This window comes from Fusarium proliferatum (genome assembly GCF_900067095.1).
Source record: "Fusarium proliferatum ET1 genome assembly, contig: FPRO_scaffold007, whole genome shotgun sequence".
NCBI classification, from domain to species: Eukaryota; Fungi; Ascomycota; class Sordariomycetes; order Hypocreales; family Nectriaceae; genus Fusarium; species Fusarium proliferatum.
In genome coordinates, this window is record NW_022194796.1 from 2,177,903 (window position 1) to 2,200,091 (window position 22,189).

The 22,189-nt window shown below is 48.2% G+C and overlaps 11 protein-coding genes across 11 annotated transcripts; 6 read left to right on the forward strand and 5 right to left on the reverse strand.

The window, feature by feature from the left end:
- Nucleotides 1–275: 275 nt before the first annotated feature.
- FPRO_07457 (uncharacterized protein) lies at nucleotides 276–1,772 on the forward strand (the record flags this gene model as incomplete). The annotated part of the gene is made up of 1 exon (XM_031234485.1): nucleotides 276–1,772. The coding sequence occupies one exon, from the start codon at nucleotides 276–278 to the stop codon at nucleotides 1,770–1,772; it is 1,497 nt and encodes a 498-aa protein (XP_031084217.1).
- Nucleotides 1,773–2,654: 882 nt separating this feature from the next.
- FPRO_07456 (related to AAC-rich mRNA clone AAC11 protein) lies at nucleotides 2,655–3,586 on the forward strand (the record flags this gene model as incomplete). Its single annotated transcript, XM_031234486.1, has 3 exons — nucleotides 2,655–2,750; nucleotides 2,800–2,868; nucleotides 2,915–3,586. The coding sequence occupies 3 exons, from the start codon at nucleotides 2,655–2,657 to the stop codon at nucleotides 3,584–3,586; spliced, it is 837 nt and encodes a 278-aa protein (XP_031084218.1).
- Nucleotides 3,587–4,637: 1,051 nt separating this feature from the next.
- On the forward strand, nucleotides 4,638–5,153 carry FPRO_07455 (uncharacterized protein; the record flags this gene model as incomplete). The annotated part of the gene is made up of 1 exon (XM_031234487.1): nucleotides 4,638–5,153. The coding sequence occupies one exon, from the start codon at nucleotides 4,638–4,640 to the stop codon at nucleotides 5,151–5,153; it is 516 nt and encodes a 171-aa protein (XP_031084219.1).
- Nucleotides 5,154–6,374: 1,221 nt separating this feature from the next.
- FPRO_07454 (uncharacterized protein) lies at nucleotides 6,375–7,568 on the forward strand (the record flags this gene model as incomplete). Its single annotated transcript, XM_031234488.1, has 1 exon — nucleotides 6,375–7,568. The coding sequence occupies one exon, from the start codon at nucleotides 6,375–6,377 to the stop codon at nucleotides 7,566–7,568; it is 1,194 nt and encodes a 397-aa protein (XP_031084220.1).
- Nucleotides 7,569–7,798: 230 nt separating this feature from the next.
- FPRO_07453 (uncharacterized protein) lies at nucleotides 7,799–9,487 on the reverse strand (the record flags this gene model as incomplete). The annotated part of the gene is made up of 5 exons (XM_031234489.1): nucleotides 7,799–7,932; nucleotides 7,980–8,046; nucleotides 8,114–8,225; nucleotides 8,276–9,361; nucleotides 9,411–9,487. The coding sequence occupies 5 exons, from the start codon at nucleotides 9,485–9,487 to the stop codon at nucleotides 7,799–7,801; spliced, it is 1,476 nt and encodes a 491-aa protein (XP_031084221.1).
- Nucleotides 9,488–10,135: 648 nt separating this feature from the next.
- FPRO_07452 (uncharacterized protein) lies at nucleotides 10,136–11,974 on the forward strand (the record flags this gene model as incomplete). The annotated part of the gene is made up of 6 exons (XM_031234490.1): nucleotides 10,136–10,207; nucleotides 10,266–10,819; nucleotides 10,880–11,150; nucleotides 11,200–11,482; nucleotides 11,530–11,764; nucleotides 11,818–11,974. The coding sequence occupies 6 exons, from the start codon at nucleotides 10,136–10,138 to the stop codon at nucleotides 11,972–11,974; spliced, it is 1,572 nt and encodes a 523-aa protein (XP_031084222.1).
- A 108-nt stretch (nucleotides 11,975–12,082) lies between these two features.
- Nucleotides 12,083–13,158, reverse strand: FPRO_07451 (uncharacterized protein; the record flags this gene model as incomplete). The annotated part of the gene is made up of 2 exons (XM_031234491.1): nucleotides 12,083–12,718; nucleotides 12,766–13,158. The coding sequence occupies 2 exons, from the start codon at nucleotides 13,156–13,158 to the stop codon at nucleotides 12,083–12,085; spliced, it is 1,029 nt and encodes a 342-aa protein (XP_031084223.1).
- Nucleotides 13,159–14,009: 851 nt separating this feature from the next.
- Nucleotides 14,010–14,621, forward strand: FPRO_07450 (uncharacterized protein; the record flags this gene model as incomplete). Its single annotated transcript, XM_031234492.1, has 3 exons — nucleotides 14,010–14,082; nucleotides 14,135–14,518; nucleotides 14,566–14,621. The coding sequence occupies 3 exons, from the start codon at nucleotides 14,010–14,012 to the stop codon at nucleotides 14,619–14,621; spliced, it is 513 nt and encodes a 170-aa protein (XP_031084224.1).
- A 352-nt stretch (nucleotides 14,622–14,973) lies between these two features.
- On the reverse strand, nucleotides 14,974–17,718 carry FPRO_07449 (uncharacterized protein; the record flags this gene model as incomplete). The annotated part of the gene is made up of 2 exons (XM_031234493.1): nucleotides 14,974–16,844; nucleotides 16,899–17,718. The coding sequence occupies 2 exons, from the start codon at nucleotides 17,716–17,718 to the stop codon at nucleotides 14,974–14,976; spliced, it is 2,691 nt and encodes an 896-aa protein (XP_031084225.1).
- Nucleotides 17,719–18,157: 439 nt separating this feature from the next.
- On the reverse strand, nucleotides 18,158–19,180 carry FPRO_07448 (uncharacterized protein; the record flags this gene model as incomplete). The annotated part of the gene is made up of 1 exon (XM_031234495.1): nucleotides 18,158–19,180. One exon carries the CDS (start codon nucleotides 19,178–19,180, stop codon nucleotides 18,158–18,160), a length of 1,023 nt encoding a protein of 340 aa, XP_031084226.1.
- A 461-nt stretch (nucleotides 19,181–19,641) lies between these two features.
- On the reverse strand, nucleotides 19,642–21,276 carry FPRO_07447 (uncharacterized protein; the record flags this gene model as incomplete). The annotated part of the gene is made up of 1 exon (XM_031234496.1): nucleotides 19,642–21,276. One exon carries the CDS (start codon nucleotides 21,274–21,276, stop codon nucleotides 19,642–19,644), a length of 1,635 nt encoding a protein of 544 aa, XP_031084227.1.
- Between the last annotated feature and the right edge of the window lie 913 nt (nucleotides 21,277–22,189).

Below are 22,189 nucleotides of genomic sequence, written 5' to 3' on the forward strand. Positions count from 1 at the left end.
GAATCGCTATAGTGGAGCGACTATCTACACTCGAAAGGGAATATGGCACAGATCACGACCGAGCCTCCGAGATGCTCGGCGCCTAGGTACTCTTGACAAGAGTCGATATGTTTAATAATGTCTGGCTTGAATCTGTCTGCTTGAATCCTCCCAGGACATATATAGGGTCATATTTCTTCCCGAAACTGATGAATCTGTGCTTCATTGTACAGCAAAACTAAGAATTAATACAATTATACCGAGGAAATTCAACAACACCGATTTTATCGTCTACAATGGATCACTCCTTTCGCGCTTTCGTTGAACAGCTCAAAGAAGACAACGACCTGGTCGAGATCAACGATGAGGTCGATCCTTATCTCGAGGCAGCAGCTATAACGAGGCTGGTCTGCGAGACTGATGACAAAGCTCCGCTCTTCAACAATCTTAAGGGCCAGAATGATAAAGGGCTCTGGAGAATCCTTGGTGCACCCGGGTCTCTTCGACGGTCCAAGAAAGACCGATATGGCCGCATTGCTCGCCACCTTGCACTTCCTCCAACCGCAAGCATGAGGGAAATCATTGACAAAATGCTTTCAGCGAGTGAGCTGCCGCCTATCGCACCACGCGTCGTTGCAGAAGGACCTGTTAAGCAAAACTCTTTAGTTGGAGACGAAATCGACCTTACACGCCTTCCAGCGCCAATGGTTCATCAGGCAGACGGAGGAAAATTCCTCCAGACCTATGGAATGCATGTACTGAGGAGCCCTGATGGTACGTGGACGAACTGGTCCATCTCCCGGGCTATGGTGTATGACCGAAACCACATAACAGGTCAAATCGTGCAACCGCAGCATATTTGGCAAATCCATGAGATGTGGAAGAAAGAGGGCAAGGATGTTCCGTGGGCACTGTGCTTCGGTGTACCTCCAGCTGCCATCATGGCTTCATCGATGTCGATCCCCGAAGGCGTCAGCGAGGCAGACTATGTCGGGGCAGTGACCGGCCGCCCATTAGAGCTTGTGAAATGCGACACCAACGATCTGCATGTTCCGGCCAACGCCGAGATCGTCTTTGAGGGTACCATATCCATTACTGAACTCGTTGATGAGGGTCCGTATGGCGAGATGCACGGATATGTATTCCCAGGAGTGAAACGCAAGTATCCACTCTTTACGGTGAACAAGATCACTTACCGCGACAATGCGATCCTGCCTATGTCTGTCACTGGGCGCATTACAGATGAGACTCATACCCTAATCGGAACTCTTGCGGCTGCCGAAATACGCAACGCATGCCAAAAGGCTGGACTACCTATTACGGACGCCTTCTCTACATTCGAATCCATGGTCACTTGGGCTGCGCTCAAGGTTGACACTGTGAAACTCAGCCAGTTGAAATGGACGCCCAAGGACTTTCAGAAGAAGGCTGGGGATGTAGTGTTCTGTACGAAAGCCGGCTTGCTTATTCACCGTCTTATCCTTGTGGGCCAGGACATCGACATATACAAGGGCGAGGATGTCATGTGGGCATTTTCAACTCGCTGTCGGCCTAATGACGACGAAACCTTCTTCGATAATGTCAGAGGGTTTACTCTGATTCCGTACATGGGACACGGTACCGGATCTCCGGTTCAAGGGGGAAAGGTTGTGTCGGATGCGCTGATGCCTTCTGAATACTCGACAGGAAAAGGCGATTGGCAGGCTGCAGATTTCAAGAATTCATATCCAAATGAGCTTCAAGATAGGGTGCTTAGCAAGTGGGCGTCCTTTGGATTTTCGAGTTTGGACTAGACAGCTGGAAGTAACAAACAATGCCTAATGGTGTACACCTGGGTATAGTATGTAGTTAACTAGTTTCTGGCTTCACAGGCCTCTTCCTGCTTCAGTGATGCTGGCAAAAGCCTTGGAACACCGCCCCATTATCCTGTCCAACGCTTAGAATTACTGAACGATAAAAATATTTAAATCAGAATTCCTAGAATTTATGCTGTCTAAGAATCTGAAAGGAGACTAGAGCCGTCAATAGGACGGCGTTCTAATTGGTTTCTTCGTAATTGAACGGTTAATCGGCTTACATCAATAGTCTTGAAACGCCAAGACGAAACAAAGAATGGTTCCATCCAAAGTGTAATTATCGCAGGGGTCGTCCAATCATTTGAAACGCTTTTAACAGCCAGGCCCAGCTTGTCGGCTTCCGGCCGGGACCCGAGTTTCATGATTGGCCGTTCTAGCCGTCCCAGCACCACACTTGACTTCTTCTAAGAGACCTATAGTCTGGTGATACCATCACTCGTATAGATCGGTTAATTCGGATCTCGACTATAAGGAAGTGCGGCATTGTTTGCAGAAACTTCAAAACATTTCAAGTCTGGTCTTGTCGCTTACGTTTGACTACTATTCAATTACGAGACGAGCACGAGAAGCAGTTCTGAGAGGATGGGATCTGGGCAATTAGGGTATTGGCGTAGATTGAAATAGACGAGATGAGAGGTATATAAAGCTTGGCATGTCTATCACAAATTGCACTCATCAACCAACTCAACTTACTTCTATTCCTCATCCACTTGAGCTTTGCTTGACGCAATATCTTCAAGTTTCTTAATCTGCATTAATTCTATCTTTACCTGCTGGTCAGAACTCATTTAATCTCATTAATATCTTTTATCATCCAAGATGTATTTCTCTACTGCTATCGTCGCCACTCTTGCCGCTCAGGCCCTTGCCCAGGATAACCGTCGTTTCCCTCATGCTGGCGTTGGACACGTTGCTGTAAGTGTCTCCTCACAATCTCGTTAGTATCTGGCTGATAGCTTGAAAGGCCTTGGTAGCTGCTGCTGCTCTCCCAGCAAGAGCACTCCCTGTCTTCGATGCCCTCGAGGCGCGGGATGTAAGTTCCTCCACCGCTCTATGCATTCATCAACTGACAAAGATAGCCCCATCACCAGGGAGCCAAGGGAGCCAAGGCCAAGGCGGTCGAGGGGTGCAAGACCAAGCGAGACGATGAAGACGACGAAGACGAGGAAGCCGTCGAGGGACTAGTGGCCCGCCATCACCAAGGAGCTCACGGCAAAGCTGCTGCCAAGGCCGTTAACAACTGTAACAAGAATGGCAAGCGGGATGAAGTGGCTGGAGAGCTTGAAGCGCGAGACGTCGAGGACGAATCCGAAGAAGACACCGAGGAGCTTACCACCCGGGATGTTGAGGAAGACGAGGAAGACGAAGCTAGCGAGCTTGAAGCCCGAGCACCAAAGAAGGGCAAGAAAGGCAAGAAGGGTAAGAAGGGAAAGAAGGGCAAAAAGGGAAAGAAGGGCAAGAAGACTGGCAAGAAGGGCAAGAAGGGCAAGAAGGGTAAGAAGGCTGGCAAGAAGGCTGGCAACAACGCCAACAAGAACGCCAACGCCGGTGCTACCAACGGAGCAGCCAAAGCTGGCACTAACACCAATAACAACGCCAACACTGGCACTGCCAATGGGGCAGCTAAGACTGGTACCAATGCAAACACGAACGCCAACTCTGGTACTACCAACGGAGCAGCCAAAACTGGCACCACCGCCAATAACAACGCCAACAGCAACACTCAAGCCAAGGCTGGTACTACTGCTTAAGTGTGCATCCGGGACCAGGCAAAGGATAGGATAGATGAGTGATAGGCCTCTAGTTAGCGCAGGTAGCTAATATCAACCCTATTCTCAATAAGTAATAGTTACAAGGGTTCTCAGGCCGCTAGTCTTATGTTACCCCCAATGTAAGCCTTTATCTAGGAAGCTGAAGCAACATGTTTAGCGACGTCGGGCTTAGCGGACTGAACAAGCATTACTTACAATCTCAGGTGTTGCCAGCGAAAATTAACAAAAGAGGGAAATACTCAATTACTTCAAGACTCTATTCGTGTTCGTTGAAATAGGGAAGACTTGAAGTTGCATCCTAAGCCATCTTTGGCATCGCGACAATACATCACGTCATGAGACAGCTCTTTTCGTCCGCAAAGAGAATTATTAGCGCCCCAACTTTATTTAAACGTGGAGCGAAGACCTCTCCGTTGATGGACGGATAGCTATCTGGACTATCTATTGGTCTCCGGGCTTAGCGCTAACGGGACTGAGATATGCATCTGACACAGCCCTGACCTTTTGGGAAGGGCTGAGAAATGCCAAGAACCAGTGGCCTCATAGCATGATGGAAGCTGAAATATTCAGTTTAAGTACTGACCTGTAATAATTAGGATACTCTTCCGTTTCAAAAAGTAAAAAGAACTGGTTCACAAGTCTAAATGATATACATGCCTCTTTGATAAGTTATTGGTTAGATTCTTATCAGATGGCTTGGTCCACATGTTGAACAAGGTCATGGGAATACCTAATGTCTATTAGTATTTCATTTATTTGTAAAGAAGCCTAACAAGATTCTCTATATAACATCAACTTAATTCCTTTATTCTCGACCTGGAGCCTTCTCAATCTGCTACATTTTTCAAGACTCTAGCTATTACAGTCCGACTTTCCTATATCGCACTCTACCACGACCCTATAGTATCACTTAGCTGGGGAATTCTGACAGGTTAGTTGACCTTCCACAACTTTCATCAACGTAGATAGCGGCTAACTACTCACAGGTTTTGGCTTTCTAAGACAAAATACTTCAAGTGCTCGGATCATTATGAAGGCATTCGGCGGCCGTAACCATGGAGCTGAAAGCGCTACAAGCCCTACTCGACAATCGTATGGGAAGTGGATTGGCCTTCTTGGGATTCTGAGTCTTACTCAAGCTCAAGGGCCGACTTCCTCTCAGGAGATGACTTATCTTGAATGTGGAGGACCTAACGTGACAATTCCCTACTGTCTCCGATGTGCTGAATGCGTGATGGAATGCGGTGGCCCTGATGTGGTAGTTCCGTGGTGTCGTCCCGAGGACGAAGTTAACCCCCCAATGCCAGGATTATTTCCGCGCAAGCGTCTAGGAGAGGATGGAAAACCATTCATCGTGGGTCAGTGGCAGCTTGACACTGCTCTAGCTGACTCTACGGACAGGGAGATGGTCTGGGCAGGCGAAGTCAAGTGGAATGTGGCCCCGAAGAAGGAGATGGAGAACTCGGCCGCCTTGTGCTGGGCAGTCAAAGCCGAAGATGGCAGTGACAAGCTGGTATATCAATGTGTGAATGCAGGACTGGAATGATGATCGGAGGAACTACAAATGAGTGAACACCTGCTGTTTTCAATGGTTAGATTATCGCTAGTGTTGAAGCTTTTTCTGTTCTTTCAGGTCTACTATCGAGGTTATCTAAATGCCAAACGTCACACTTTGACGGAGAGGCAAAACATGTCGAACCTCGGTTTGACTCGCTTGCAACCCCAATACATATACATATTCGTTTAGAAGCAGCAAGAAGTCGGCCTATAACTTATAAGAGGCCACTGGGACCACCTCTGTTTATTATTTATTAGCCGAAGCAACCTCGGGTTTAGGTCAGGTGCCATAAGGGATACGCGCACAAGTCAATTGAACTAGGTGGAGAGATCGTGATATTTTCCTTAATTCTTCACATATAGGATCAAACAATCCGGAGACTCGGATACGATCTCATGTCCACTTATCAGATCCATCTCTATGCGCGGGTTCGGATGATCCTTGCTCGTCTCAGATTAAGGATGAACCAAGCGCTGGAACATGAAACAGACCATCAGCACCACCAAAGAAATAGTACAGTAGACTCGCGCCAACGGTAGATTCCGTGTGATTTTGGCCTGAAACGAAGGATGTTTTGACGGAGATGAATTAGAGAAACACGAGCTTTCATTTGAGCTCTTGAGGCTGCTCCGGGGCTAATGAGAGTGCGAGGAAGGATTTCTATTAAGAAAATTCGCATCGGCTTGAGTGAAAACGAAATTTGACGGATAGTGTATTTAAGCATAAAAAAGGTAAACTCAAACTACTTAGATGCCTTCTGGAAGCTTAACATAAGGTTCGCCGACGACAACCCCAAACAACTGGTCCATGACAAGGGATAGGTACACGGGCGTCACTAAGATGGCGAGAACTGCCCCATTGGGCATGATGACATGCCATGCCGAGGAGATGACCCATATTAGGAGATTGATAAACTGGAAGAGCACTGACATAAAAGCCCTATCCTTGAATAACCCGAGAAATTATGGATCAACTTCTCACGATGGAGAATCTATTGTTTCCGTGCTATTATCCCGCCAATGAGCCTCTTTCAACATCTCGTAAGAGGATGTGATTCGATTTACCAGGTCGATCCTATATAACTTGAGCTTACAACTTGAGAGTTGAAAGCCCAGCAAGCATCTCTGGTAGATATTCGTTTTTCTGTTCATTCGTTTCTTTCCAACACAACACTCGTTTAACTAACTCACATTCTTTCTTTCAACAACCATGCGTTTCTCTTCCGCCGCTGGCCTCATGGCCCTCACTACGTCGACCGTAGCCCACTCCAACTCCGCCACCTCCGATCTCGACGGCTCCGTCTGGAAGGCCCTCACCCCTCTCAAGTCGCGCTCATGGACCTCTATCCCCCGAAACCGTCCCACCAAGCGCCAGTCCGGCTGGAACCCTCCCTCCGACCTCGCCACACCCCTCAAGGAAGTCTGGGATCACGAAGTCAAGACCTACAGCGACGCACTCGGCTTCAAGAACTACGGCTGGGACCAAGTCATCGCTGGAAAGGGCCAGCTCAACGTCTGCGTTCGCTGGGAGTCTAGCGCTTCTGTGACTGCTGAGCAGCGCACCAAGGTCGCCAGTGCGCTCCAGGACTCGTATAGTGCTTGGATGAAGTGGGTTTCCGGTTACGATAACTTTCCATATGAAGAAGTCAAGATCAATGTCGTTGGATGGGCTGTCAAGAACAAGAGCCTTCTCCAGGGTTCTACTGAAGGTCTCGATATCTACACCGACACTGACGCCGAGGGCATTCCCCAGTGTTCCGAGAAGTGCGGCCGTTTCTTCCACCAGGACGGTGACTACAGCAGCTGCCCCGGAGGCGCTGAGCGACACTACGATAACTCCCTCTGGCTGACCGATGGTATGCAGGGAGGAGCCGGTGGTGATTGGGGTCAGCGTATCGGACGGGAGTACTTCATGGATCTCCTTGGTCAGAAGGACATTCACATTCTCGAGCATGAGATCGGTCATACCTTCGCCCTTGACGACTTCTACGACTGGACTCCCACCGGCCAGACCAACTTCATCATGCTTGCTGGTTCATCCACCAAGGTTACTGACTTCGACGGCTGGATGTTGAGGAACTGGTGGTACGAGCTTTCTCGCAAGCGCGGCTGGCAATCTACTGCTTCTAGCTCTGCCTCGAAGGGTACTTCAACTGAGAAGGCTGTTACTCCCGTCTCATCCAAGGCTGCTAGCACCAAGACTGCTGTTGCTAAGCCTACTACCACCACTTCCAAGCAATCTGCTACACAAACAGCAGCAAAGCCAGCCAAGGAGAGCACCTCAAGCGCTACTGCCGGTGCTTACGCTCAGTGCGGCGGCGGTGCTGGCTACACCGGTCCTACCAAGTGCGCTTCTGGTCTGAAGTGTACCAAGCACAGCAATTGGTACTCTCAGTGCCTCTAATCTACTCCATACACAGACTATCTGAGCTTGACGCTCGTAACTTATTTGTATATACTTAGTCACTGGAAAGGAATATCTGAGTATTATAAGATATAATTGACTACATATCGATATGAACCCGACTGTATTTCAGCTGGGCACAAACGGCGTCTTGCTTTGTATCTTCTGATGGGACTAGTCATTCTGGAACCGTCATCAGATGTCGGAAGTCTGGCTCTGTGAAAGGCGCTCTAAGATCCCTGCATAATGCGCTGATCCCTTGTTTCAATCGCCTCGACGCCAGTCTTCTCAGAGAACCGGACATCCTCTTCATGGACAATCTTGACATCACCGAAGATTTCATCAATCTCTTCCAGTGATTTACCTGCAATTCGTTAGTTTGTGAAACCCAAGTCCGAAGCTCTGACTTACCTCGTGTCTCTGGATATACGAAGAAGAAGATAACAGCACAAAGCGCGTTGGTGAGGACGAACAGGATCTTGAAAAATGTTAGAATTGATAGCTTAAGTGATCAAGGGCCGACTTGCGTAGTACTTCCAGCCCACAGCTGCTAAGGCGATAGGCGAGCATTGCGTGATGATCAGACTTATGGAATAGTGCACCACCTGCACAATGGCGTTGGCCTTGGCACGTAGCTCAGTAGTGAAAACCTCAGGACTGCACACGATCAGTATACATGCCAAAATCCCCAGGCGTTCAATACTTACGGAATAATCCAAGTCATCGGTCCAAGAAGAGCAGAGTAATTCGCCGAAACAGCAAAAATACACGCAATCAAACCCCTCTGCGCCGCAGCATTGGTCGGCATACCAGGAATAGCAGGGAATTCAGCAGCCAGGACCGTAATGATCAAGTAGCATAGCGACAAAAGCGACGAACTGATGACCAGAATCTTCTTCCTTCCGATCTTGTCGACAAAGAACAATGATAGGAAGCAAGCGACTGGACCAACAGAACCGTAAAGGCCACTGACGAGAAGCTGGCGATCCTCACTGAACTGGAGTGTTGCGTAGATAGCGGTCTGGTAGTACTGCACGAAGGAAATGCCGGATAGCATAGCAGCTGCCCAGACGAACGTACCAACAAAGAGACGTTTTCGGAACGCAGGGGTCTTGGCTAGTTGGGCCCATGAAAGTTTTCCTTGAGCTTGCAGCTCCTCGGAGATGTTGACTTGAATGACAGTGAACTCAGTGCGACACCAATCGTCATTCGTTCCGTCGTAGTGATAAGCGCGGAATGCCTTCTCAGCTTCATCATGACGGCCCTTGAGACAAAGCCAACGGGGTGATTCACTCAGAAACAAGACGCCAACACCAAGAATGAGAGCGGGAATACTTTGAATCGCAAAGCCAAGACGCCATTGATTTGCGTTATGCCACTTCCCCTCCGCGACACCGATCCACAGCGCGACGAAGAATCCCCAAGCTGTCATCATTTGATTCACAGCCGTGACTTTGGCACGTTCATGGGTCTTTGCAATCTCTGCTCCAAATACAGGAGATACTCCTGTGATGGTCCCAACGGCGAAACCGACGAGGAGTCGTCCGATGATGAGCATCGCAACGTGAGCGGCGCCAGCCATGACCGCACCGCCAATGACGCCCCAGATGCAGCCGAAAGCAATGGCTTTGCGACGACCGAGTTTATCACTGGTGATGCCGACTGAAGCACTGCCTAGCCATGCTCCTGCTTGGTACATGGACACAATGGCGCCTCGAAGGGGAGGATCTGGTTTGCCAAAGTACGTGAGGAACGAACTCAGCGCCAAGCTCGGCGTGATGATACCCGAGTCACTGAATCCGTTAGCATGGTTCTAATGACTGATAAAGAACATTGACTTACAATCCATAGAGAAAACCTCCTATTCCAAGGAATATAGAAGTCAAAAAGGGCTTGCTAAGCCAAGCGTCACTCTTCATTTTCGCAGCCGCTCAGAGTTACTTGAAGATAGTAATGATTCAATCGATATCCTCTTCACTTTCACCCCAAAGCGATGCAATGCAACCTCTTTATCTAAACACGGGGTAAAATTAACCGAAAAACAAGGATGTCGGAGTGTCCCACCAATCTAGTAGCCACAACAAAACTTGTGCCATCTAGCCGAAGTGACAAAAAGTCACAGACAAATGCAGCAATGAGTTCCATAACGTGTAGACCAGTTTATTCTGACATCTTGTCCCAATATCAGCAGTTTCCTAGCTCCCCCACAATCTCTAGCCCAGTGGAGACCTCCCGGGTTTAAACATCTCGGCATAACCGGTTGTAGTTTAGAACGCGGGGTTGGGAACAACATGACATCTCGCCTCGAGAAGTCAGAGTCATTAGGGCATCCTTTAATGCCTTTAGTCTGAGTCGTCGACGCGGGGGTGGCTTACCCAGTCTTTTGGGTTCGGCAGTTGAGGGTGGCAGTTGAGGTCGTTTCGGTTGTATGTATGCGTGCGTGCGTGTTTTCGGCTTCTTTTATTACCGGATGATAGCCGATGACAACTGACATACATCTCGCTCCCAGACAGAGCTCCCTCTCACCTTGCTGTTTGACAAGCCAATGTCTTTTCACTATTGACAAGATGGTGGTGAAACTCATTCTCTACGCTGTCGTCGCTCTGGGACTGGCATATCTCGCCCTCTTATTCCCAAGGGTAACCATAATCCACCAATGACAACCGTCTCTTTACCAATACTCACTCACAACTTTAGCTTCAACAAGAATGGAAACTCTACGCCCACCGCTCCCAACTCCCCCCAGGCCCCAAAACCATCAGAACCGGCATCCGCAAACCATGGCTCTGGTTTCAAGAACTCAGCCAACAATACGGCGACGTCGTCTATCTCCAGCTCGGCCCAACACCAACCATAATCCTCGGTTCCGCGCAAGCAGCCTGGGATCTTCTCGAGAAGCGCGGCGCTGTATTTTCCTCTCGCCCACGATTCATCATGGGCGGTGAACTACTCTCGGGTGGAATGAGAGGTCTTATGGCGCCGTATGCTTCGTATTGGAGACGGTGGAGAAAGTTGCTGCATAGTGGGTTTATGCAGAGGCAGAGTGAGACGTACAGACCAATTCAGAGTCTTGAGTCTAAGGTCTTGATGTTTGATCTTTTGAAGAGGCCTGCTGATTTTAGGATGCATTTGGAAAGGTATGCTGCGTCGGTTATCGTCACTGTTACTTATGGACGAAGGGTTGAGGATGTGAGGAGTGATATTGTGGTGAGGCGGAATGCTGAAGCTATGGAGCGACTAACGATGGTCAAGTGAGTTTGCATCCGTCCTAAACATGATCTAAGCATGATCTGACGCTGACGCTGTTTTAGTATCCCCGGAAAGTATGCCGTTGAGCGTTATCCCGCACTGAAGTATCTCCCTAGCTTCCTGGCCCCATGGAAAAAGGAAGTTCTTCAACAACGCCAGAAAGATATCCAACTATATACAGAACTCATGGACGAGGTTCGTGAAAAGGTCGATAAAGGAACTGCACCAACTTGTTTCGCCAAACATCTTCTCGAAGAGCAAGAGAGCTTGGGTACGAGTGATCTCGAAATTGCTTATACAGCTGGATCACCTTTCGGTGCTGGTGTTGAGACCGTGAGTCTACGATTTCATGACGGGAACTTTGTGGCTAATATTTTAATAGTCCGCGGGCTCACTCGCAAGCTTCCTTCTCGCCTGCGTCAAGTTCGGACCTCAATTCATCCCAAAGGCCCAGGAAGAGCTGGACAGAGTAGTCGGGAGTGACAGACTCCCCACATTTGATGATCTCCCCAAACTCGAGTACGTCAGGGCTATAGCATCCGAGACTCTTCGATGGAGACCTGTTGCTGTACTAGGAGGAACACCTCATGCTAGCACTGCGGATCATGTCTATAAGGGCATGTTTATTCCCAAGGGAAGTACAATCATCGCACCACTTTGGACCTGTAAGTATGGCACTTAATGGTTGTTTGACGATGGCTGATGTTGTTAGTGCATCTCAACGAAGCCGACTTTCCTGAGCCTCACGAGTTTAGACCTGAGCGCTTCATGGAGAAGCGAGAGTACCCTGGCACACTTGGCCATAGCGCGTTTGGCTGGGGTCGACGAATTTGCCCAGGCATGCACCTTGGAGCTGCGTCTGTCACGCTTAACATCGCGCGTATCCTATGGGGATTTGAGGTCAACCCTGAGAAGGATGAGAAGGGGCGAGATATCGATGTTGATATGTGAGTTGGAGAACCCATTATACGGAGAAGGGTTCGATACTAATATTGGATAGCTTCGCTTATTCGGAGGGCTTCAACTCGAGTCCATTGCCATTCCCCTGCTCAATTACACCTCGGTCGGTGAAGCATGCTCAGGTCATTGAGACTGAACAAGAAAATGCTCTAAAGGACTTGATGGAGTACACTGCTGTTACGAGTAAGGTTTCCTGATGTAACAAATGGCAGAAAGGAGCATATGCACAGCAAGAAATAGGAAACGAACGTGATGGATTTTTGTTATTGCTCTAATACTGCATCTGGTGCAACTCGTAAACCCCATCATTCGCTGACCTGAATGAGCTTCTTCAACGACTCAACAGCCGCAACAGTATACTCATTCATATCCGTATTCTCCCCCTCAAGCCCATCAAACACCTCCATGGATAACCAACTCCGAAAACCCGTCTTCAGCACAGCATGCAGCATATCCTGAACAGGCAAATATCCACCATCACACGGCAACGGCCTATAATCATGACTCCACCTCGCCCTAGGCCTACTCCCCTCCTCATCTTTCTTATCCTCGATAGGCGGATCCATCTTGTACGCATCTGAGATCTGCAACAAGTAAATCTTATCCGCTGGGACAGTGGCAGCCAGTTCTTCGAGACTCTTGTGCCAGTGAGTTTTGCGCTCTTCATCGCTGCTGGCTTTGACTAGGCCGTCTTTCGTAGTTGGATCGCCCCATTCAAGACCCGCGGTTTGGAAGGTGTCGAGACACAGACCAATGTTGGGCCTGTTGGCTTTTTGGACGATTTGCCAGACTGTTTTCCAGGTTGGGGCGTGGGTGGCCCAGCACCAGTTTTCGTAAGCGATGCTGAAGCCTTTTTCGGCGAGAAGGTCTGCTAGTTCTGCTAGATCGGATGCCAAGTCATCGAATGAAGATGATATGCCTTCAGAGTCGGATGAGCCAACCTGTGAATGTCAGCGACTGCAAGGACAGGTGAGTCAGTAAAGCCTACCTGAAGCAAAGTGATACCAGCAGCCTCCATGACCTTGACCCATCCTCTTGCTTTTTCAAAGGCCTTCATCCTCTGCTCATCATGTTCGCCCTTCTTCCAGCCCTCAAAATTCGCAAAAGGCTGAAGCATCATGATCTTTAGGCCAAGCTCATCCGTCAAGGACCTGATCTGCTTCGCAACATCCGCAAGAGTGTCGTAGTCATCCTCTTTCGGTTGAGATCCACTGAGAAGTTTCCCATAGTCAAGAATGTCAGGCATGGAAAGCTCAATACCGTCAAAGCCAGCTTTTCGAATGGCGGCGAGCTTATCAGGAAGACTGGCCCTGATCTTCATGGGAATGCTGCATGATGCGAACGAGACGGGGATCTGAGACCCTTGGTACTGGATCACCATTTTGAGAGTAAAAAACAGGTGAAAATAGTTAATAAGTGGGATGTTGTTTGTTTTGTTCAGGTTAGGGTTGAATTCTCCATTGAAGTCATGGTAAAAAGGCTTCTGACGATGGTTGACGTCATCTCAATCGTCATCATGACTTGAATTTCAGTGGGTTTTAATGATGTAGGATGAAGTTCAAATCCTACCTCATATCACAGCAAGTGACTAGTCCCGTCTTCCATCATATCTTGCTACTCAGGACGAGGTTTGCGTATTGTTTGAGTCTTGCAGCAGCATGGAACGGGGATCAGCATATAGAAGCTCTAGAACTATCTAATCATCCCTATATTTTAAGAAGCCACAAAAACACTTGGGACTAGGATATGTAATTCGTAGGGAGCTGCAAATTAACTTCCTACGGCAAGGAAACGGCGCAATCAGGCTATTTTATCTCAAGGCCCGTGTCGATGATATGGGCTCAGAAGAGAACAGCCGCGTCGAGGCACAAGCTATACATACCCTTAACCCACCGACCGCTTCACAGAGTTAGCTTTGCCAAATTGACATGGGAGATATAAATACCTTATAGATGAGGGCTCCAAAGAAAATGGACATGATTGCTTCAGACATCTGCCGACCAACAATTTACTTTGAGCTTATTGCCAACTTTCTGGCCAATCATCGTGGCGCCTCCCCGGTACAGTGGCAGCACTAATAAACCTCATCTCGGGACGTTCGGGCCTGACATCAATGCGCGGGCCAGGTATTTAAGTGATTCGCTCTTCTGTTATCTTCATATTCGCAATTTCACACGTATCTTGCCTGTTCAAAGTTTCATAATCTGGGTTAACACGGCCAACACACTCACCATGTCGCCACGCAAGCCATTTCCCGATTATGTATATTTATTTATCGTGGCTCTCCATTTGTTTGCTATGCTAAGTGAGTCTAATCAACCCATCATGCACACGTCCGTAACTCATTACGAAAGTAGGCATCGATTTTGTTCCTTTCTATCCACAGTCTCTATTACAACTTCGTGGCTCGCCATTTCACTTCCTCGTCCCATTTCGTCAGTGGTACATCACAGCCTTTTCAGATCCTTATTACGGCATTGACATTCCGGGGCATTTCTTCGAATTCCTTGTCTATGTTGAGCTTGTGGTGCAGTTGCCTCTAGCAATCTATCTCACTCGCGCACTGTTATCGAAACAGGGGATGTCTGGTTCTGCGGAGCTTGCAGGCGTCGTCTACGGTGCAGTGGTTAGCCTTTGCACGGCTGTAGTTTGCAACGACATGTGGTATCTGGGCCCAGATGTTATCACTCGTGAGGCCAAGCAAACTCTACTTGGGACATATCTACCATATGCTGTGATCCGTAAGCTTCACCATGTGATTATCATCGAACAATTACTGACATGTGAGCTAGCGACCTTGATGTCATTGGATATGCAAAAGCGATTGCTCGATCGGCTTCATAGATCGTCTGGAATCAAGCAAGAATAGTATTTCTTGCAGGGAATAATTATTCGTAGAGGAAGGATTTAGACCAAGTTCTGCCTGCTGATTTAAGCTCTCAGCTATAAGTCTCTGGAGAACAAAGGATTTAGACAGTCAACAAGGTGTCAAGGTATTTACTGGAGATCTGAATTGGGTAATTTGTTTTTGCGTTCTGCTACCTATACATTTTCAGCGGACAAACAAGGAGCAAACATGGCCGTGTCTAGACCATCATTAGCACAAGTCGATTTGCACCATACTCAGAAGGTAGAAATTTCCATACCTCTCGAGACTCAAGCCTTGTCCTTTGGCTGCTAAGATTATAAATATAAACTATAGAACCATCGTCCATGCTACTGCTCTACTCCGCAGCAATGTCAATACGCCAAGCGGCAGATGTTCCTTATCCACAAGACACAAGCCTCCATAGTCACGATTCAGGACATCCCGATACATTTGTAACGCCCACTGAACCTCCTTCATCTTGCTGCCCGAATTATTCAGATTGGCGCCTAGCTCGTGGTTAAGGGTCCACGAAACATCAGAGTCCAAGTCCGGGCTACAGTCAAGTGGTACATTCTTCAACGCCGTGTAAGCCTTCAACAAGGCATTACTCGTTAACTCCCGGTGCTTGGCGTATTCTTCGACGCTGAAGAAGTTTTCCAGCTCCTCAGTCGAAAGCAGGTTCTTGAACGTTTCAGAGCTCACGGTTCCTGCACTTCCTGCCGCCTTGACAGCATCATTGATGCGGCTTTCGACACTTGCCAGAGAGTCAAAGTGCTTCTTATATCGCTTATATCTTTCCTTTTCTGCATCGAGGAATTGCTGAATGATTGAGGTCGGAGACTTCTTTGCAATGCTTTCCCTGATCATCAGAATAGGCAAGAAAGGATTTCGAAGACCGAGTCCTCCCAGGCGTTCAGGTAAATGGACAAATGCGTCGGGTACGTCTACCCCAAAGCGATCGTTGATCATGTGCTTTATATGGCTGAAGGCTCCATGGCTGCGTTTTGATGAATCTGGCGCCACGGGGAATAAGAACTCCTGCATCATCTGGTAAGTCTCGAGGATGCTGTCAACGTGATGCAGACCAAAGCAATGTGCTGGTTCTCCAAAGGTATGACTAAAGAAACGTCCCATACAGCTGTTCCAAGTCTGCACCCACTCCAGCACACTTATGCATCCATCTAATTGCTTCTTCAGCTGCCTCATATGCCCCTCTACCTCCACACGGTCTATTTCCCAGATCCCCGACTCGGGATCGAGAGATAGATGCCCAACTCGGACAGGACCCTCAGGCAAAGCGCTTGCGACATCGACATCTCGCTCTTTCCCCCGCTCTGTTATATACACAGAGCCAGTTTTGCCCCTGTTGAAGGTAAGGCCGAGGATTTTCGCATACTTGTTCATAGCAGCCCAGGCCCTTTTGCAGTGCAGTGGTTCGCCGCATAGCCATAGGTCATCGTGGAGGCGGTAGAGTAGCATACCATCCTGTTGGTTCACCACAACATCCATGACGAAGAGGACAAGCTCGCCAAGGAGCTTCTCTGGTGCGTGAGCCATCGGCACTCCACGACGGCGCACTCTTGGACTGCCCGTCAGCGGCGAATCTGGGGAGGACTGCACATTGAGAGGCGCCTGAAGAACTTTCTTGAAGAAAGAGATGGCACCTTCGGTATAGCCAAAGAATCGCATGGTGGCGAAGATAGTTGTATGCGACAAGCCCGTGGCGAACCACTCCAGGTCAGTCTGTATCAACGACACTTCGCCCTTCAGGGTTTTCTGTATGGTGGCCTCTGTAGCGAGCGTTCGGAGTATGCTCTGTTTAATGTTGGGCTTGTTGGAGGTGTCTTTCTCCTCTGTTGGATCGGTATAGCCACCAGCCCCAATCGTCTCAACATCCTCCGGCAGCTGCGACATGAAAAACTCATGTACATACTGCCTTTTTCTCTCGTTCACGAGATTCGAGCTAGTAGTAGCTCCATCGGACAAGTAATACATGCGACGCTGCTTCTCGTCACGGCTAGGATCTGGCCCAGTGTTCCATCTCCAGAAGCTATACTGTGTAATAAAGCAGTCGAGAGCCGTCTTAAGAGTAACGCAACATCGGATCCCGATGTAGTGGATGAGAATTGCTTGCAACACATCCTCGTCCATCCATATTCTGTATTTGCCGTTCAACTGCTGCCTCGGAAGAACAGGGACTAGGGCAATGGAGTTAGTTATTTCTCTAAAAGGAACAGTTCTGGTGGACTTACTGCCTTGTTCACCAGCATCCCATTCCCAACTGTCAATGTTGGAGAAACGCATGTTCAATACATCGGCGATCTCTCCTAAAACAACCGGCTTCTCAAGAAAGTCTCGAAGAATGGCCTGTTTCTGGTCGCTGAGCAAATCCTCAGCGAGTAGCCCATTAATACACCACGTGAGTGTCGTGGAATCGAATGGCGCTTTTTCACCAAAGATCTCTCTGCAAGAGTCACCAATTGTCTCTCTCAGAGTCTTTAGCGACTTGGCGCCCTCTTCGCTTTGTTCACCTTGGAACAGCTCTTTGAGGTAGAGGTCAATCTCAATTTCATCAGTTTCCAACGGCTCAAAGACCACTCGCTCAAACTTATCGCACAACTCCTGCAGCCTCTCCTTTTGCTGATCCAGAACCTCGTAAGATTCTTCCTCCGAGGCTGGACGGTCGCTAAGAGAGGCAGTCATCCATTCGGTAATAAGCCGAGCGTAGAGGTGGCCTAGTGCTAGTTTCCGACTTGGTACCTCCAAATGCGACCGAAGTAGTTCTTCATGAGCCTGCATGAACTCGCTTGGAACAGAAACATCATATTTAGACTGACTAAGCCAGTGCTTGATATTCTTGACAGCAGGGCTCTGGAAAGCCTCAGCGTTGAGATTCTCAACTCCCTCTAGGAGGAGGTTGATTCTTGCAGCTCGATCATCTTGTTGATTCGCGTGTTCCAAGATCTTGGCCTTTCGGGACTCGTAAATAGTGCGCTGCTTTTCAAGTTCACTTATCTTAGTTTGGGTGATTCCTCCAAGGGTTTGCGAAAGTACAAAAGAGGAAGATGTCATCTTTGTTAGTTTTTGATGGGCTGGTCTATAGGAAAGTTGAAAACGTTCACTTGGAAGAAACCCCGTTCAATTCGGGAAACGTTCAGATGATTAAGAGCAAGATGGGAAATGCATCTCGTGGGTTCTACGGTTATGTTGCCTAATAAGTTACTATAACAGAAAGCGGTGTGAAGGATCAGGCAACAGCGCTTAGCAAAGACAATTGGCCGGAGCGTATATTTGAGGTGGAGTGAAGACATGCACGGAGACCCAATACCTTTTTGATGATGTACGTGAAAAAGTAAACTTTTCACGACCAACACATACAATGTTGCGGGTTCCAGATCCTTCATCTGACAGGGTGTGAGAAGCTGGGTCAAAAGCTGGAAATGTGCACGTAGTCAGATAGGATAAGTGACGGTCGAATGATAGGGAAATTAATGGCCTCTTGATTGATGTTCTAGTTGCGGATGTATTCTAGTATCTTCTCGAGAGCAATGCGATCACCTTCCATTGTCCCGACAAGGATCTTAGGCACCCATCCCTCCGTGTATCCACCACCGAAATCAATAAGCCAAGCATCCTCATTTACATCAATTAGGATGTTGTCCGGTTTAGCATCTCCCCACGCTATTCCAGCATCATGTAGTTGGGCAATAGCTTCCTGGACTTGTGCAGCCCATTTCGCCCTTAGTGAAACTTCGGTTTCTGGCCTCAATGCACACGACATTGTAACACGCCCACAGTCGATATAGGTAAGTAAGAGACCGAAAGTAACACCATCGTTGTTCCGCACTAGACCGTGGAGGCGTGAGATCCTCATCTTGTTGTCAAGCTCTGCTCTGTCGATCTTCCCATATGTGTCCAGCTCATTTTTCAGGGACTGCTTGTCCCCGCGGCGAACGAGCTTGAGGAATGCAATTGTCCCGTCGTGCAGAAGGACTTTGCGCGGCGTATCAGAAGGCGGGCCAATCACTTTCTCTTGACAAATCCGCACTTCAGATGGATCAAAGGACTTCCACAACGCACAGAGTTCATCAGGAACAAAAATACCAAACGGAGACTGGTGTGCGGCGTCTCTGTCTAATTGTGGTATACGCTCATCAGAGACTGTTTGAAAGGTATAGACGAAGGTTTCGGGGTTGAAAAAGCCGTTCAAAGTTTGCAGGTCTGCCGGGTCTGGAGTGTGCAGTTCCCGGAAAATGGGGAGCAGAGGGTCGACAATCCAATCCCAGAAGTCCTCGACAGCTACACCATCTAGCTCGAACTCTTCGGCAACTCGCAAAAAGAAGAGATAGCGTTCTTTCAACTTGGGCGACTCAGAAAAGGTGTCGGCTAAGAGACGTATGATAAAGCGTTTGTTATTACACATAACCACCAGCTCTGAATCGGTGTTTCTATCGCTGAAAGTGAACAGGATTACACTCCATGCTGGTGATGTTGGTGAAGGAGATGGTGGGTTTTCAGAGGTCTCGAATGTCATATTTTGCAAAAGCCGTGGCAATACGATTCCACGTATATCTTGGATATGGAGTTAGTGATTGTGTTAGCTATATTGCCAGAGATTTGTTGACAAAGGTTTGTTGATGTGTAGCAATTGGACTCAAGACCCGGGATTGAGCGCCTACCAGCGACACAAGCCTGAGGCAGTGTACTTACCCCGCTTTAGCAACGTGTCGCACTAGCATCTGTATACAAAGAAGAACATTGACTCCAGAAGCCATTGAACACAAAGCATGATCTAGATAAGCCCAAGGCCAGGTTTAGCAGGATATTCCCTTGTAGGCTGGAGTGTAAGTGTCTCATGTCGGGGCATAACCAAGACCTCGGGCGGCTTTGAGCAAGGTCCCGCTTGTGGCTGAGAGCTTAAATCAGCAGAGAGAACTTAGATCGTGCCAATTTATTTTCGCTCTGTTTAAAAGTTTCAATGAAAAGGGGAGAGCATTAGACAGATCTGCCAAACTGGTCCTTATAGAGGCATAATACGCGAGTATCCGCTTCCAGCCCCCCTCGAGATTCGTGTAGCGTGATACTTATTCCTAGCAAACTCTCAAAGGCAGCCGGTAGTGCGATTTGATCGTTCAGCTGGAGCTGCTGACTCCACTGATGCAAAATAGCATCATTCTCATCTTTTTGACCTATGTGAGGACCATCTCCTCGTGCTTTCACGAGGCCCACAGAAATACCTCGAGAGCCATGAAGCGAGGTGCCCCCCAGCAAGATGCATATTCTTGTTTGTGGAAGACTCTCCATTGTACCTACTATGACTGCAGCCCACCAGACACCCTTGCTATGAAGTCTAAGCCGGAATGTGTTGCCTTTTCGCTCTGACTCGCAATTACATCCATCTAAAGCAACACAATGCCACGCGGTCCGGAAATCGCCTGGCTGTTCCACGATTGTGAACTTAAGAGGCTGATAACGAAAGTCTGGTTGATATTGATTCCCATATAGCCTTGTGTTTGATAGTTTATTCATAACAAGAAGAGGTCTTTTCGGGGCTAAAATGGGGAATGTCGATATACTAACTGGTCGAGGAGGGTAGGGAAAGCGTGCAACATAGAGTAACTCACCTACCCGGCGGCCTACTACACGGATACACGCTGGCTTCGTAGGGTAAGGGAATCTTCTTGATGTAGCTTGCAGTTTCACGAGCCACAAGTCGATCGTGGTGGAATTTGGTGCAGTCTCTGGAAGGACAGGGAGCCGAATTGACAAGCCACCGTTCGACATGGAAAAGACAGAGACATCGTCGCTTTCCAATATTTCAAAGGCTCCGGCTCCCTCAAAAGTAATTGGCCATGGGGCAAGAAAGCTCGCCCAATTCCTTGGAACATCCTCGTTCCATCCCCAGCAGAAAATGGTGTGATCATTGGAAGTTTTGATGATCTCTTCTTGAAGCCGTACGAATGCTCTCTTTCCTTCGCCATATAGCAATGGCATATTGATACCGAATATACCGAGCATACAATATGCCATATCCTCTGTGCGTGTTGTTGTTCTTTTCGCCAACCAAGACATTCTCTCCGCTACAGAAGCCTCTTGAAGGCTTACTTCCCCACTGAGAAACTCGTAATCGATTTTGGTGATTATTGAGACTAAAGTAAAATGATCTTTATATATGGCCGACCAATCCGCGGTATAAAACATGAGATGTTTGGGCGCTAAAAGCTCTTGAAGTGTCCAACCACGAGTGAACCAACGGCTTTTCTCAATTTGAGAATTCAGCGTGTCCTCAGCTTGGCTGGCAGTAGGGACATCGGCGAGGTAAGCAAAGCAGATTTCAGACTTCTCATAATATTCAAACATCGAGTTAATGGCTTCTGACAACTCTGCCGAGCTGCTCTTGTCGATGCAGTTCGTATCGACCCAAAGCCACTCCAACTTGTGTTTCAGAGCTTCGTTGCATGCTTTCAGGATCTTCGTATATCCGTGTTTCTGAGTGACTTGCTGGCGGTTCTGCCAGTCTTGAAAGCTAACTTCTTGGTCGCCCCAAGCATGAGACAAGATCGCATAGGGCGGCGTACTTTCGCTAAAGAACTCATGGAGCTCCAAGGTTTTCGTGTTGATTAGTCGCATTGAGAATGAATAAGGCAAGAAAAACCTGTTTTAAGAGATTGGATAAGATATCATTACATCCACTTTGAGAATTCAACAATTATATGTGATGGAGAGCGGGGTAAGGCATAATAAGCAGCTGAATCTGCATGTGTGATTTGCTGGCGATGTAATTCGCGTCACAGCCTTGTTTGTGATTTGCTGGCGCATAGCCGCAACCAACAGCCTAACAGGTGTCCATAGCTCAAGGCGGTGTGCAGCATGTAGAGAGAATACAAGGCTTTCTTAATTCTCAGCCACTTTACCATATTACCAACCTCATTCGTTGAGGCAAATCCTGAACACTATGAAAATTAGGCGGGTAAACTTACAGTTGATATTTCAGCAACCACCGTTATCGTTGGTCTCTCATTGTTGATACCGAGATAGTGTGGCGCGGTGAGCAGCACGGCCATCTCTAATTGGTCACGTTGAGCCCATTGCGTGATCCGGGTAGCTTGGTAAGATCAATCGGACCGTCACCTCGGGTCAAATAAAACATGGCACTGGCAATCAAGGCTGAAATGCACATTGTGGCCAATCTACGCTCTTTACTGCCGTTAGCTCTTACTTGATGCTGACGTTGAGGGTCAACAATCTCAGAAGTCCTCGATAGCGATGCAAGGAAAAGTTGTCGCCCCAGATCATCTGAGACATTGCATCACCGGATCCTTGTCAATGGTAACTAAGATCGCGAGCCGTTCGTTAAGGCAGGGAGATATTCTCCCTTGCAGCAATCGCGACGATCTCCGATGTTTCACCTAAAATCCTTAAATGTGATTCATGACTTCTGAGATTTTGGGAGGGTGGAGTCGCCCTGCCGATTGTAATTGTGTATGGGAGGACATGACACCTTGCCCCAAAGCCTCCCAATATTAATATCAAGAAATTCCTC